Source organism: Phacochoerus africanus, chromosome 9, assembly GCF_016906955.1.
Source record: "Phacochoerus africanus isolate WHEZ1 chromosome 9, ROS_Pafr_v1, whole genome shotgun sequence".
NCBI classification, from domain to species: domain Eukaryota; kingdom Metazoa; phylum Chordata; class Mammalia; order Artiodactyla; family Suidae; genus Phacochoerus; species Phacochoerus africanus.
In genome coordinates this window covers 27,788,384-27,804,856 of record NC_062552.1, presented here as the reverse complement: position 1 = coordinate 27,804,856, position 16,473 = coordinate 27,788,384, and the positions used below count along the sequence as shown (strand labels likewise).

General features: G+C 39.8%; 1 protein-coding gene across 9 annotated transcripts in view; it reads left to right on the top strand.

The window, feature by feature from the left end:
- Nucleotides 1-16,473, top strand: part of MLIP (muscular LMNA interacting protein) — a 232,110-nt gene that overhangs the window by 178,417 nt on the left and 37,220 nt on the right. For 8 of the 9 annotated variants that reach the window (XM_047796249.1, XM_047796248.1, XM_047796246.1 and 5 more), the window contains one exon: nucleotides 15,248-15,451. The exons of the other annotated variant lie outside the window; for it this stretch is intronic. In XM_047796249.1, coding sequence (XP_047652205.1) covers nucleotides 15,248-15,451 — 204 coding nt within the window. The remainder of the gene's footprint in view (nucleotides 1-15,247; nucleotides 15,452-16,473) is intronic. 9 annotated transcript variants of the gene reach the window in all.

Sequence of the window (16,473 nt, the reverse complement as noted above, 5' to 3'; positions counted from 1 at the left end):
CACCTCCTGCAGCTCAATACCAAAAAAACAAACAACCCCACCAGAAAATGTGCAGAAGATCTAAACAGGCAGTTCTCCAGAAGACATAGAGATGGCCAAAAAACACATGAAAAGATGTTCAACATCATTAATTATTAGGGAAATGCAAATCAAAACTACTATGAGGTACCAGCTTGCACTAGCCAGAATGGCCATCATCCAAAAGTCTACAAATGATAAATGCTGGAGAGGGTGTGGAGAAAAGAGAACTCTCTTACACTGTTGGTGGGAATGTAAATCGGTGCAACCACTATGGAGAACATTGTGGAGATTCCTCAAAAAACTAAAAATAGAATTACCATTTGAACTAGCAATCCCACTCCTGGGCATCTATCCAGAGAAAATCATGGGGTACATATATCTTTTTATGTTCATTGCAGCACTAAATACAATATCCAAGACATGGAAGCAACCTAAATGTCCATCTACAGGGGAGTGGATAAAGAAGATGAGGTACATATACACAATGAAACATTACTTAGCCATAAACAAGGAATGAAATAATGGCATTTGCAGCAACATGGATGGACCTAGAAATTATCATGCTAAGTGAAGTCAGACAGTGATACACAAAAGTCATATGCTATCACTTGTATGTGGAATCTAAAAAAAGGATACAATGAACTTCTTTGCAGAACAGATACTGACTCACAGACTTTGAAAAACTTATGGTTACCAAAGGAGAGAGGTTGGGGGTGGAGGGATGGGCTGGGGGTTTAAGATTGACATGCTGTCAAATTGGGTTATGATGATCATTGTACAACCATAAATATAATGAAATTTATTGAGTTTAAAAAAAATGAGGAATCACCATTGCCATATTTAGAACCTCTCATGTAACGTATACTCGTTTTTAAAAATAAGGTTTTGTTACAGTAGACTTAAAAATTCCATAATGGTTTCACCTGAAGTTCCTATTGTGGCTCAGTGGTTAACGAATCCAACTAGGAACCATGACGTTGCGGATTCGATTCCTGGCCTTGCTCAGTGGGTTAAGGATCTGGCGTTGTCGTGAGCTGTGGTGTAGGTTGCAGACGCGGCTTGGATCCTGTGTTGCTGTGGCTGTGGTGTAGGCCAGCAGCTACAGCTCCGATTCGACCCCTAGCCTGAGAACCTCCATATGCTGCAGGAGTAGCCCTAGAAAAGGCAAAAAGACAAAAATAAACACACACACACACACACACACACACACGTATATATCAAACAACAGTTAGAGTTTCAAAAGACAGGAGTTCCCATCGTGGCTCAGCAGTAATGAATCCAGCTAATATTCATGAGGATATGGGTTTGATCCCTGGCCTTGCTCAGTGGGTTAAGGATCCGACGTTGCCATGAGCTGTGGTGTAGGTGGCAGACTTGGCTCAGATCTGGCATTGCCATGGCTGTGGTATAGGTTGGCAGCTGTAGCTCTGATTGGACCCCCAGCCTGGGAACTTCCATATGCTGCGGGTGCAGCCCTAAAAAGACAAAAAACAAACAAACCCCCCCAAAAATTTCAAAAGACAGAGAGTAGCTGTGTAAAAATAATTTTAAATAATATCCAAAGTAAACATTATTCAAAGTTTAGAAAGTTCATTTTATTTGTTGGCAAGAAAAATAAAAGATGCATTCCTGTCTTACTTCAGAGAAGTCTGTATTGAAAACCTTCTTAAGGAGTTCCTGTCGTGGTGCAGTGGTTAATGAATCCGACTAGGAACCATGAGGTTGCGGGTTCAATCCCTGGCCTTGCTCAGTGGATTAAGGATCCGGTGTTGCCGTGAGCTGTGGTGTAGGTGGCAGACGCTGCTTGGATCCCGTGTTGCTGTGGCTGTGGCATAGGCCGGTGACTAGAGCTCTGATTAGACCCCTAGCTTGGGAACCTCCATATGCCGCAGGGGTGGCCCTAGAAAAGGCAAAAAGACCAAAAAAAAAAAAAAAAAGAAAAGAAAACTTTCTTGAACCTTGAGTCAAAGTCAGCCTGTGAATAGAGCTGTACGAGGTGACCACCATAGGCCTTTGTCCTATTTATCTATGTGTCATAGAATTTTGTCCTATGATGTATATATGCTGTACCTCTCCCAGGACAGTCGACAACCATCTCCTCCCTCCTCAACCGAATGGATTCAATTCCACAACTTCCTTAAGATGACTTGGGGGCTAGTTATCACTAAGTGTATGTAGGAAATGCAGTCAGCATGAGGGGTTTGCAGTTTGATTTTCTCTTGGACACCTTCTTTGACCCCATGAGAAGTGGAATCCAGGTAGAATGCTCCTAGAGGAGTACATAGTAATATTCTGTATTTTTGAATTTAAATGTTAAGAGTGGTATGTTTAGAACACATGTTATAATCTCAAAACATTGGAAAAATTGTGAAATCTTTTAAAATGTGGGTGAGATTAGACAGACTTTGCATGAGGACACATGTAAAGATCCCAGCAAGCTGTATAAGTTTGAAGCTGAGTCACATGAAGAGAATTGGGAACCTTCTCTTCCTCACTGAGACCCAAGATAAAATAACTTCAAGTTGTAATTTGGGCAGAGAAAACAATAAATTCAAATGAGAAGAGCAGCTAAGAGAGTGCCTAGGAGAGAGTGAGGCAGAGAGGTAAAACTGATAGATAAACTGTTTTTAAAATTCCATTAAAGAAACCTAACACGGAGCTTGAAAAGTCCAGCCTGTGAAAACAGGCTACTGAAGCAGGTGATTTAAAATAAATATATGGAAAAAAGAAGACAGGATTAAAAGTGTATTATTTCTTTATCTCAAAGCCTGCGTGAAAAGAACAATCTGGAATAAATTTGTAAATTCAAAATTAGGGGTTCCTTCGAGATGGGAGAGCTGGTAGGTTTTTAGAGTTTTTCTGAATAATGTTCTGATCTCCAAATATAGACATCCTAAGTGAAATTTAATCTACTACAGCCCAACCATCCAAATACCAATTTGTCTTATGGACCTTAAGATCATCTCTTCCTTGAAAATAGAAAATGTGTTTGGTGAGAAACAACTTATCAGGAACTGGATTGTCAGTTATCTTTTTTCTCGTAGAGCTGAGAGGCTTAGCATATTTTACCTGCTCGAATAAAAGCAAATATATATGCTATTTATCCCATAGTGTATGTTCAGGAAAATAGAAGTGTTTTTCTCCACCTGTGGCTAAATGGCTTTCAGGAAGTGCTAAGCCCCCATGAATTGCATTTGGTAGAAAGACTGGTCCTTTGCAGGGTCAGGCTAGTTTTACCTCCTCATTTTGGAAACCACAGGCAGGATCTGATGCCCTTATTCATGATAATGTGTAATTAATTGAACCAAAGGAGAACTAGGACAGCTTGGTTTTGCAGAAAGATCCCAGCAATTGTGTCCTTGCTGTGCTTGTGTGGTTAATCAGTTCTACTCAGTGTATTTGTGAAACTGAACTTCATTGATGAAATGAGGCGACTGGACTAGATTAGTGGCTCTCCCCTGGCGTAACTTTGCCCCAGACAATATGGTTTGTCATGACTGGGGGTGGGGGTGCTATTGGCATCCAGTAGGTAGAAGCCAGGGATGCTGCTGAGCATCCTACTGTGTCCAGGGCAATCCCCTACAACAAAGACTTATCCTGCCCCAAATGTCACTAGTGCTGGGGTTGAGAGATCTTGGACTGAACCATCTCTTGCCTCCCTTCCAGCTCCAAGAATTCAGTGACTATTGAAAGAACTACCTACCGTGGGCAGGAGCATTTCTGTTCAACCCACATTGATTGGGTGCTTTCTTTTTTTGTTTAAACTAAGAACTTTTCCCTATGTGATTTACACAGAGGAGGGAAGTAAGCATCCATTCATGGACTTTTCCACACTCCGTGTAGCCTCTAGGCATAATGATAGCCCTGCTTATGAAGAACGTACATTTTCATTGGCTCTAGATATGTCAGCAAAAGTATGGCTTCCCCACCTTTGTAGACATTTCTCCCTCCTTGTACTTTCCCAATTATTACGTGTCAGGACAATTAAGTAAAAGAGAAATTTTTTGAAGTCAGGCAGCCCGATGCTAACTCTTAACATGCCTGCTGTTGGAGTAAGACTGGTCCTGCACTTAATCACACATCTGCAAAATGAGGGCGTTGAATAAAGTATGTTCCCGGGCTAGGGGTTGAATCAAAGATGCAGACTGTTTACTTCCTATTTGTGCATCAATATGATTTATTGCCATTATTTCCCTTTGAATAACTATAATTTTGTTTTCCTTAAACTAATAACCCTGGGAGAGAAATGATTTCTTTTCAAAATTAAATATGTTTGTGTGTTTTCATACAGAAGATAGGTACATATTTAGCCTTTTTGAGGATCCTGGTATTTGCTACTTAAATTACTTTCTTTTCTTTTTTGGCATGGGCAAACTTGACAACTATTTCTGTTACAAATATACTGAATAGGAAGGCTAAGTAGGCAACCAAAAATTTCAGCCAAGATGCTTTCGGTAATGAAATTGAAGATGCCTTTGCAATCTGTATTGTTTCTAAATTTCCTGTTTTTGCATTCTTTTAAGTATGGAAGACACCACGCTTTGATTCCTGTGTTTCATAATCATAAAAGACTCAGGATAATCCTTGTAATAAACTTTGGGGATGATTTTTGCTTTGCTCTCTCTCCCTGGAAGGCAATGTTAGATGGAGTGACAGGCTCTGAATAAGAAACACAGTTTAGTCTCAGAGCATCAGTATTTTCACTTAAATTTCTTGTTAAGACACAATAAATCCAGAGGAAAAAAACTTGATATTAAAAACCAAGATCATTTTGCTTTAAAATTATAACACTTGGTTGGCATCAATCATATGAATGCTACATTTAATTTACCTTGTACATTACGCAGATCTTGTAACACGAAGAAATTAGTAACTGTAATCTAAAACTTCTATGTACACAGCCTGCTGAGAATTTCAAACTAGTAAAAACGGGTGTAAGAAAACAAAGATATCTAAATATCAAACATCAGGAATGAACTCGTGTTTGTGTGCAAGGTATCTCAGCTTTATTTATTTATTATTTATTTATTTATTTTTTAGGGCTGCACCTGTGACATTTGGAAGTTCCCAGGCTAGAGATGGAATCGGAGCTACAGCCGCCGGCCTACTCCACAGCTGCAGCAACGCCTGATCTGAGCTGCATCTGTGACCTACACTGCAGCTAATGGCAACACTGGATCCTTAACCCACTGAGGGAGGCCAGGGATCGAACCCTTACCCTCATGGATACTAGTTGGGATTGTTTCCACTGAACCATGATGGGAACTCTACTGTCTCAGCTTTAACATGTTGCCTCAAACTAATAAAACCATAGGCTCTTCCTAGTTGTCCTGGCAAAGACAGAGCAATTCCTATAGTAAGGACTGAGTGACATTCAGAAGAACACAGCAGTTTATTTTTCTACATGGTTTTATAAAGAACATTCTAGCTCCTCACAGTAAGTCAGAGATTTACAGGTGTGAGTCAAGTAACACTTTTTTTTTTTTTTTTAAAGCAACTTGTCACCTTGGCTTCTTTCTACCATTTTGTGAAATAGAGTAATTCTTATGTTCAAAGAATCTCATACTATTACACACCCTCTGGTCATTATCTCAAAATGATCCTCTGTGGGCTTTTAGTTTTTCTTCCCTAGGCACACCCAGCAGCCATTTCAATTCTGTGGGTCCCCCACCACATGAGACAAGGGGAAACTTGTGAATCTTTGTAATTTTGTCCAGTTTGACTTGGGACTCCGTCACACACGTCTTCTCTAATCTCTGATTCAACAGATTTATTGGGGATTATTTTAACTACCCACCAACTCCCCCACCAGACCTTGCCCGATGGTGAGGAGGGCACAGTGACTTTTCTCCATCATGCGCTGGGACTTATCCCCTTGCTTCTCACCATCCCCTGTGTTCTCTCTCCTCCCGCTCCTCCCCGCAGTCTAAGCATACTTTTCATATATTCCCTCTGATTAATTATGGCCTTTTCCAGATTTCTAATGTCCTGAATCCTAGACTTTGGAAACGTAAATGCATTCCCCCTCGAATGATTACCTCTGCCAAGGGTTCCCAGAATCTGTTTTGAAACTCAAAATCCCCAAAGTAACTCTTTTCTTTCTTTTTAAAATTCATTTTTTAACTGTCATCACCAAAAATCCTCTCCTGAGATATGAAGATGGTTATTAAGCTTTGGCTGCCTGGGTGGGTGGAAGGGCCAGAGGACACAGGACGATGGGGAAGAAAGGACTGGAAAGTACTCCCTGGCTCGTGGTCCCTGCTCTGGTTTCCTGATGGATGGTGTCCCTCATTCTCTCCACACCCACTCCCCTCCTGTCCCCTCTTAGCCTCCACCCATTTCGTGTCTGTCCCAAGCTCTGCTGTAGATACTGGGTGACGCTTTAGGAAATTAAACAGACAATATCTCTGACCCATGCAGCTTAGATTCTGGTGGGTTTTAAATATGCTGAACCTCCATTTCTGTCTCTTTCCTGCTTCTCTTCACCTTCTCTGCAACACTCTGTACTTTCTCGCTCTGACCTGTCCATTTATACTCGGACCGCACACTCCACGGCCTGGCCCTCTGGTTCCCTAATCCATGGAGGAACCCTTACCTGGACTGTTGGTTTCTGGAGCCGAGTGTTCCACCAGTGACTTTCCTGCTTTCTGCAAAGGAGAGACACATGATGGTAGGATGCAGTGAAAGAACCCATGCTTGGTGGGATCATGGGAGGATCAGTATACTCTGAACTTCAGTTTGGTTCTAGAAAAATGGGGCTGCTAATCTCATTTCTAACGATGCCCATACTAATTCCCCAAATCATAGTTAAATGAAACTGTCGCTGTGAAAGGGCTCTGCCCCTCCCCCCCCTTTTTTTTTTTGCTTTTTAAGGCAGCATCTGCAGCATATGGAAGTCACAGCAACCAGCAACATGGGATCTGAGCCATGTCTGTAAGCTATATCACAAGTCATGGCAAAGCCAGGTCCTTGACCTACTAAGTGAGGCCAGGGATCGAACCCGCATCCTCATGGTTACTAGTTGGATTCGTTTCCACTGAGCCACAACAGGAACTCCTGGGCTTTGGACACTTTAAAGGGAAGGCACATTTTTAAATGTCTATGATTGTTAACACGTCCTTTAGAATCACTTGATTTTGGAAGAAAGGAGTTGACTTCCATTAAGGAAGTAAGAGGAGCCTCTTTTCTGTGTTACTTTTTTCCTTTCCTTTCCTTTCCTTTCCTTTCCTTTCCTTTCCTTTCCTTTCCTTTCCTTTCCTTTCCTTTCCTTTCCTTTCCTCTTTTTTCTTCTTTTTTTTTTTGCCTTTTGAGGGCCATACCCACAGCATATGGAGGTTCCCAGGCTAGGGATTAAATCATAGCTGTAGCTCCTGGCCTACACCACAGCCACAGCACAATGGGATCTGAGCTGCATCTGTGATCTACACCACAGCTCACGACAATGCTGGATCCTTAACCCATCGAACAAGGTCAGGGATCGGACCCTTGTCTCTGTGTTACTTTCTAACTTCACCTTAAATTGTGCCTTTCCCCAAAACACATCCAGGTCAGAATGCAGGATGAGAATTAAACCATATGTATAGAAAAATATAGCATTCAGCAATTTAATGCTCAGGTGCCTACTGTGGTTAATGATAAAATACTTCCTCTTTCCTTTCCCTTGAGCATGCTCCATCAAATACCTTTAAGCTTATCTATCTTATCTGCTCTGTGAAATTTGCTGTCAGACAGCCACAGACTCTAAGCACTAAATAATCCAAATCCTATCCTCAAAATGATGGTTTAGTCATAGGAAATTCGAAATAGTTAAACATATGCTACCTTTCTCATACTTCACAAGTTCAAATTTTTCGGTTCAGATCAGGACTCAAAATAGATGTGTTGCTTTAAGTATGTCTGTTTTTAAAATGCATATGGCTTCAAAATTAGGGCTGATAAGCAAGAAGTTATGCCATATGTTCAAAATTAAGAGACCTGCTTTATCTTGGCTTGATCTTAGTGAAATGTAGATGATTAGAATCTTAGTGATTTGGAGTTTCTGTGATAACATCTGTAAAATGTTGATAAATCTTTGGCTGAAGGAGTCACTCTTTAAGAAATACATTGACTTGAAGAAGAGAGTGTTGTTTTAAATTAAAACTGTAGCAGAAATGCTGTAATTCTGATTTTGGATTGTTATAAACTCCTGGCAGGAAAGAAAAGCTGGAAGTAAGTGGTGCATTTAAAAATGTGTTATTTTTACCAAAGAAGGGAGAGAGATGATGGAGTTAAAGGCCCTAGTAAGTTCACCCAGTGGTGCTCTGAGTTCCTAAAGTTACAGATAATGGTGTGTGGTGTGTAGAGGGGAAGGTGGAAGCAAAGGGAAAGTGGATTTTCCCCCTTCGCTATCAAACCACAGGAAAGGAGGTAACTTTAAAAAGCCAGGATAGAACAGAAGAGCCTCAGACAGGCGGGCTTTAATGAAAAGAGCCATATGCCTTCAAATGCCCTTTGGTGTTGCAATGGAAATAGCTTTTGCAGTTAAACAATTTGACTTGATGGCTGAGTAGAAAGTGGGCTTTTTCTAGAATGATGATTACATCCAGTGTGAGTAGAGCATTACTTTTCTGATGTCTCTATCAATATCTAATTCTGTGGCCTCTATAATTCTTTTAACAAACAAAGCTAAATGAATTTATTAACTGCCTCTTTGGTAATTTGTCTCCACTGAACAGAGATATTATTTGCTTTAGAACTTCCTGTGTTCTTGAAGTTTTGCAGGATATACCATAATCCACCAAAAGAATCAGTTTTGTTCTGGGAAGCAGAGGATATGAGGCGATACAGTGAATCACACAGGAAGTCGTATTTGCTGGAGGCTCTCTCACAACTCACAGACAAGTTGTCAACTATGTTGACAGTCTTCATGATTTGAGGAAAAATAAAGGCTAGACAGACTCACACCCAAAGCCTATATCTTTGGGGTTCAAAGACAGCCCTGGATAATGAGTCCTTCCTCTTGTGAACCTCTTGCAAAAACTTATGGTTCAGGAGAGATTCCTTTATTATGGAGATAAATAAAAGTTTTTGTTTTTTTTTTAAAGGGAAAATAAAAGCTTCCCGAATTGGATAGCAAATAAAATCAGTCTTTAAGCTGAGACTGTTAAACCAGGTGGCTGAGAATAGTTGAGGATGACAAAGCCTTCTGTTCCCTAAATTTGTCTTCTGTCTGCTGGTGCCCAGTTGAAATGCAGAGACAGAGTTTTGGGTGAAGGAGAAAAAGAGAGCTTTATTGCTTTGCCAGGCAAAGGGGGCCACAGCAGACTAATGCCTTAAAGACTGAGCCTCCCTTGGAAGGGGTTAGCAGGTGGTTTTATAGCTTGAGGAGTGGAAAAATAGGGCTGAAGATAAAGATCAGGGTAGAGGCAAGCTTGCATTGTCTTTCAAAGCTGGTGTTTAGTGGCCCCAGGAATGGTTCTGGTGGTCCTCCTTCTTCCAGGAATGAAAACTGCTTCATCAGGTAGTTCTTCCATTTGTTGGGGGTTTTAGTTCTATAGAAAGGCTCAAAGACATTATGTATGTTCCTTGAGGAGAAGCTAGGACCCTGCCCCAAGGCTGCACGGCTCCTCCCTGGTCTCCGTGTCCCTCCCTTCCCTGGTTAGCAACTGCCCTTTGCAACTCAGGTAAGGTCATGGAGGCTGAGGCTTATTCCCTAAAAACAAGCAATGGGGGACACAGGAAGGCTTGAGTGCCTAGGAACCCCACAGGGCACTAGCTCGATTACAGTACTACAAACACAAAGAAAGGAGAGGTTGTAATCTTCAAAATGGAAAGGTTTAATTCAGGCCAAAATTTCCTTTAACAAGACAAATAAGACCCCCTATATGCCAACGGATAAAATTTACATGGGAAAAAACCAATCATTAGAATATATGAATATCAAAGTGTGACGTCAACACTCATAGGCAAAAGCAAGAGATGGGATGAGAAAAAGTGAAAATTGGTACTAAAATACTTTAACTTATGGAGTTCCCCTTGTGGCTCCGTGGTTAACAAATCTGACTAGGAACCACGAGGTTTCGGGTTCAATCCCTGGCCTCGCTCTTTGGGTTAAGGATCTGGTGTTGCCACGAGCTGTGGTGTAGGTCCCAGACGCAGCTCCGATCCCATGTTGCTGTGGCTCTGGCGTAGGCTGGCGGCGACAGCTCTGATTAGACCCCTAGCCTGGGAACCTCCATATGCTGCAGGTGCAGCCCTAGAAAAAACAAACAAACAAAAAATATGTTAGCTTATTTTTCAGTTTATGATAAATTATGTAGGAAGGTAGGTAAAGATAGATCCTCTGTAGTAAACTGAATTAATACATATGTCGTTGGACTCTGTATCCTGCAAGGAAACAAAACCAAAGCTATTCTTTTGCAGACATGTGGAATCTTCACAAAAACTGACCCTGTATTAGGCCAAAAACCCCCCAAACCTAGTATTTGCCAAGATAAAATTAATACAAGATGGGACAAGATAGAAGTAGGGGTTAAGACGTACAAACTACTATGAATAAAATAAATAAGCTCTAAGGATGTATTGTACAGCACAGGAAAAATAGGCAATATTTTATAACAATTATGAATGGAGTATAGTCTTTAAAAATTGTTAATCACCACATTATACACCTAAATTTTATATAACATTATAAATCAACTGTGCATCAATAAAAAACTTATTAATTGCCAAGATAAAAATAATACAGAGAAATTTCTCCAAGCACAAAAAAATTTTTATAAATTTGTAACAAATTTAGAAAACCAATTTCTTGCTATCTGCATATTGAAAAATTTGCTTTTCAACAAATTATTTGATTAAAGAGGAAATTCAAAATGAAATTTCTACTGGGAAAAAATTTGTGAAATTTTCATCTATTATAACTCATCAAATATTGTTAAAATAGACCTTAGAAGAAAATGTATAGCTCTAAATATGCTTAATGAATAAGAAAGTAAAAATAAATCAATTAAATATTCAGTTTGAAAATTTTAAGAACAGTAAAATCTTCTGTGCATAAGAAAAGTAAAAGAAAGGGATTTATAGGAATTGACAAAAGATAACTATAAGACAGAAAAGCATAGAAGTCATACATAAAAATATATTTTTGAAAAAAGTATATAAAATAGTAGTAGCATAGTAATGCTGCTACAATGTAGCACTGCTTTCAAAATTCTAAAGGAAATTATTTTGCAACTTAGAATCTTGGATTTAATCCAAAAAACTAAAAGATTCTGTCCAAAAAATTAAATACAAAGGCAGAACAAAGTTTTCAACAAGCAAAGTGTCAACAATTTGCTTCCCAAACTCCATTTTCCCAGGAAGCTCCTTTAAGGCCCAGTGAATATGAGAGGATCCATGGAGAAGAAAAATCTGGGAGACGGGGAATAGGAGATCAAACACAAAAGAAAGGCAAAGAAAATTCCTAGGATGATGGTAAAAAAAAATCACAGAATAACAACTTACACAACGCATAGGAGACAACCAGGCAGACTGGAAATATGCCTCCAGTGACACACATGGCATGCCCTTGAAGCTGTCCCCACACAGGATCCTTTCAGGTTTGTACAGTACTGTCCACAGACAGTGCTCAAGTGATCCTGTCCAAAATTCTTTGCTAGCTTTGGCCGTCCAAGGGCTGAAAAAAGCCTCCTGTCCCTCCCTGCCCAGCTGCCTGGAATAGCTGACACCATCTGACCCGACAGAAGTGTTCAGGTTTGACTGACTCATGAGAGATGGAGGTGGCCACAGCCAGCTTAGAAGTGTGGAGCATGGACCGGCACATCCTCCCCAGACGGTTTCCTCTAGATGAGCTGGACCTTTACCTGCCAGATTGCTCCCTATGAGGAACTCTCTGATTCCCCTGGATGACAAAAGGCTGTCTCCTGACATCCGGGCAAGGAGTTCTTCAACCTTCCAAAACCAATGATACAAATGAACTTATATACAAAACAGAAACAGACCCACAGACATTTTTTTAATAAATTATGACAAATGTATGGTTACCAGAGGGGGAAAAAGGTGAGGGAGGAATAAATTTGGAGTTTTGGATTAACCTATACACATTACCATATTATAAAGTAGATAACCAACGAGGATCTACAGCCTACCACAGGGAACTGTACTCAATATTTTGTAACAAGCTATAAGGGAAAAAGAATCTGGAAAAAAAAATGTATAACTGAATCATTTTGCAGTACACCTGGAACTAACACAACATTGTAAGTTAACTATACTTCAATAAAACTAAATTCACTAAAAAAAATCAAGGAACGAAAAAAGCGGAAGCCAGATTATAAACCAGAGAGCATTCAGGTCCTCTTTTCCTAGGCGCTGTCAACTACCAATAACAATGCTGCCTTTTCCTAACACAGCTAGTCGTGCTCACCACTCCTACTAATCATCTTCCAAACCAATTAAGAAATGTAATGCTAAAATAATTTTTGATAAAATAATGGAATAGTTGATTAGGAAGTAATACAAAATTACAATACATTTTAATCTACAAGTCATCTGTAGTGGGCAAATATACTAGCCTTCCATTAAAATTGCACATTCACACAAGTATTACTTAATAGTAATAAGTTAGAGGCATTAGCCAATGGAATTGGACAAAAGAAAGAAGTGAAAAGTATAAGAATTGACAAAGAAGATGTAAATTTATGACTGCTAGGTGATGTGATATTTTAGGTGATATACCTGGAAATTCAAATAGAATCACCAAATGATGATTATAATCAGTGGAATAACTTAGTGCTGTGTCTCAGGGAATCCATAGCTTTCATATAGTCATATAGAAATGTTCCAAAATTATTGCCAAATGGGGGAAAAAAAGAAAAAACCTTGAACAAATAAGATGCAGAATACTGTATATAGGATGCTAACTTTTTTTTTTTTTTTATCTTCTTAGGGCTGCACCCATGGCATATGTAGGTTCCCAGGCTAGAGGATGAATTGGAGCTGTAGCTGCCGGCCTATGCCACAGCCACAGCAACATGGGATCTGAGCCGCATCTGCGATCTACACCACAGCTCATGGCAATGCCAGATCCTTAACCCACTGAGCGAGGCCAGGGATCAAACCTGCGTCCTCATGGATACTAGTCAGATTCATTTCCACTGAGCCATGACAGGAACTCCAAGGATGCTAACTTTAAATAAGTGTATGCTTGTAGTGTGTGTGTATGAAATAAGAATGTATATTTGTATTAGCTTGATAAATAAAATAAATACTAGGCACAAACAAGACACTAATAAAAATAAAACATATTTAGTCACATTTTCAAGGTACAGAGGATTGAAACCCCTTATTTCTATGAATGTAATAACCCTAGCACTAGAATTTTCTAAAGACCTACTTAAAATTTTCTCAGAGATCTCAAAAGTGTGTTTTGAAGTAAATTTTTAAAGTTAAATTTGAACTCATTGCAGGGACATCTTCTGATACAGCAGACACATTCAGTATAAATTTTAGAAAACCAATCAGTGGCTTAAAAATACATGGTCTTGGGAGTTCCCATCCTGGCTCAGCAGTAACAAACCAGACGCTTATTCATAAGGATCAGATGTGGCTTGGATCTTGAGTTGCTGTACCTGTGGTGTAAGCCAGCAGCTGTAGCTCTGATTTGACCCCTAGTCTGGGAATTTCCATATGTCATAGGAGTAGCCCTAAAAAAGCAAAACAAAACAACAACAACAACAACAACAAAGCATGGTTTTGGCAAAATCAATTCAGCTTATAAGAAAAAAATATTAATTATGTAGTTTAAAAAGTTGAATTTACCTGTTTAGCTGAATGTCATTTTGAGCAACGTGAATATTTTATCCTAAATTTCCATTCTACACAAAGCCAAACATATGCATTCGTTGCTAATGGAACAGAAAAATAATTGAATGATAGAATGCATTCTTGACCTCATAGAAAACACAGTATTCCTTTGAAAATTCAATCATTACTACATTAAGCATCTATTGTATTAAGCATTGTGATTGGTGCTGAGGTCATAAAGGTGAACAAAACAGGTTTCATTTTATAAAGTTTATGCCCTAAGGGGTTTTACTGTAGAGCAATCACTGTCAATTTTTTATTTTACTCAAAAAAATTTTAGGAATATGAGAGGTGCTTTAAAAAGATCTGAAGGAGTTCCCGTCGTGGCGCAGTGGTTAACGAATCCGACTAGGAACCATGAGGTTGCGGGTTTGGTCCCTGCCCTTGCTCAGTGGGTTAACCATCCGGCGTTGCCGTGAGCTGTGGTGTAGGTTGCAGACTCGGCTCGGATCCCGAGTTGCTGTGGCTCTGGCGTAGGCCGGTGGCTACATCTCCGATTCGACCCCTAGCCTGGGAACCTCCATATGCCTCGGGAGCGGCCCAAGAAATAGCAACAACAACAACAACAACAAAAAAGACAAAAATAAAATAAAATAAAAAGATCTGAAAAAAAATAGTCCTAGTCTTTCATGATATATACGTGTACAGGCCCTTTTTGCAAGTTTTCTTTGTAGGCTCTACTTGCCACTTTTGTAGTTTCCTTGCTCTGTTCATATAATTCACAGCCTCATCTAGTGGCTCCTATTTCTTCAAAGACTGCTGCATGCATCCCCTTTACAGGCGGTGGAAACATCCTCTCTAGTTTTAAGACCCCATTACTTCTCCCCTTTGCAGTTGACCTTGTCTGTTTGCTCTCCAGTTTCTCTCCAAAGTCACACATGGCCTAGAATGGATGCCTTCATTCATTCTTTCTCGGCTCACCTCTCCTGATCCCTTGCCCAGCCTGGAAACTCACTGCATCATGAATTAAACCTCCTCTTCAATGCCCTCCCCTTTCTCTCTCAGTTTCTTCCAGACCAAATCACAGCACCTTTAAATTAATTTCCACTGTCACCACCTCTTCAGTGAAGACTTTTCTAATCCCCTCCTCCCTGCTTTGGGATGAGCCCTCTCCTTCCTTAAACAAACATCCCATCTGGAGACACGGTGGATGCTCCTTTAGTTCTGTAGAGGAGGCTGGAAGTGGGCCACCGACAGGAATTATTGGGAGAGACAAACGGTGCTTTTTGAAAGCAGATTCTTGTAAAGATCCAGAGTAAAAGGAGAGGTTTCCTTTCTGCCAGCAAAATATTCTGACACAACGTCTGTAATATTTAGACTTAATTCCAAGTGAGCTTGACCTTTGCCCACTAAATCCTCTTTCTGCCTTTCTTCTTCCCAGGATGTGCCAGCCCCTCCCAAGCCTGTTTCTCTCCATCCTTTATATAAGAGTAGACTCCATCCTCCCGCTAAGTCCCTGCTGCATCCACAGGCCCTCCCACATGCTGACTGTCTTACCCCAGGACCCTTCGGTCACTTGTCTTCCTTCTCCCTGAGTGATGAACAGAATTCTCACACCCTGTTTAGTCACAACGCATTTAATAAGGTGAGAACGCACTGTGCTCTGAACCCTCTTCATGCTTAACTTACTTAATAGCAGAGGAAACATAGATGAAGAATATTTACATATATTAAGAATATTGTATATTTGTGTTAAGACACATGTCCTTACAAAAAGATAATAATTAACCTTGGGAAAATATTAAATGTTTGTTTTTCCTTTCAAAGTCATTTCCTGGAGTTCCCACTGTGGCTTGGTGGGTTATGAACCTGACTAATATCCATGAGGGTTTGGTTTGATCCTTGGCCTTGCTCAGTGGGTTAAGGATCCAGTATTGCCTTGAGCTGTGGTGTAGGTTGCAGACGCGGCTCAGATCCTGCGTTGCTGGTTGCTGTAGCTCCAATTTGACCCCTAGCCTGGGAACCTGAGATGCTGCAGGTGCAGCCCTAAAAAGCAAAAAAAAAAAAAAAAAAGTCATTTCCATTGCTCATTGTTTCACCTTCTCATCCCAAGGTGGAAATCCCAAGAAACTTTTCAAAACCCTTACAAGATGCCATTTTTAATTTGTCTTCTAGTCTTAGTTCAATGTTCTTAAAAATGTTCTTAAAATTACAAGAGGCATTTATAATTGCAGTCAGTGGGCAAAGAAATACTTCGAATTTCTACAGGTATCTATAACATGACATTAACATTTTCTTTTAAAAGGTATCTATCTGCCTCATGATATATAGCGATGGGATATGTAACAAATAACGATAAAAATATATGTATGTATTTTTTAAAAAGCAAAAATATTTATAGTTGGCTTTGGAATGTAATCATAAAGATTCTTTTAGAAGCAAACAGTCAATAGCACATGAGGCTTATGTCTAAGCATCCTTTGCACTTCTGAGCATTATCATAAAGACATCCTGGCTAGAAAAGGATCTGACCTTGAGACTTTTCTAAAAGAATTAGCTAGTCAAAATCAACCTACAATTATAACTTTTTTTAAATTCAAAATCTTGTTTTGACGCATTTGTTTTACAAATTCTCCATATTTAAGCAAATACACCTCCATACTTAGA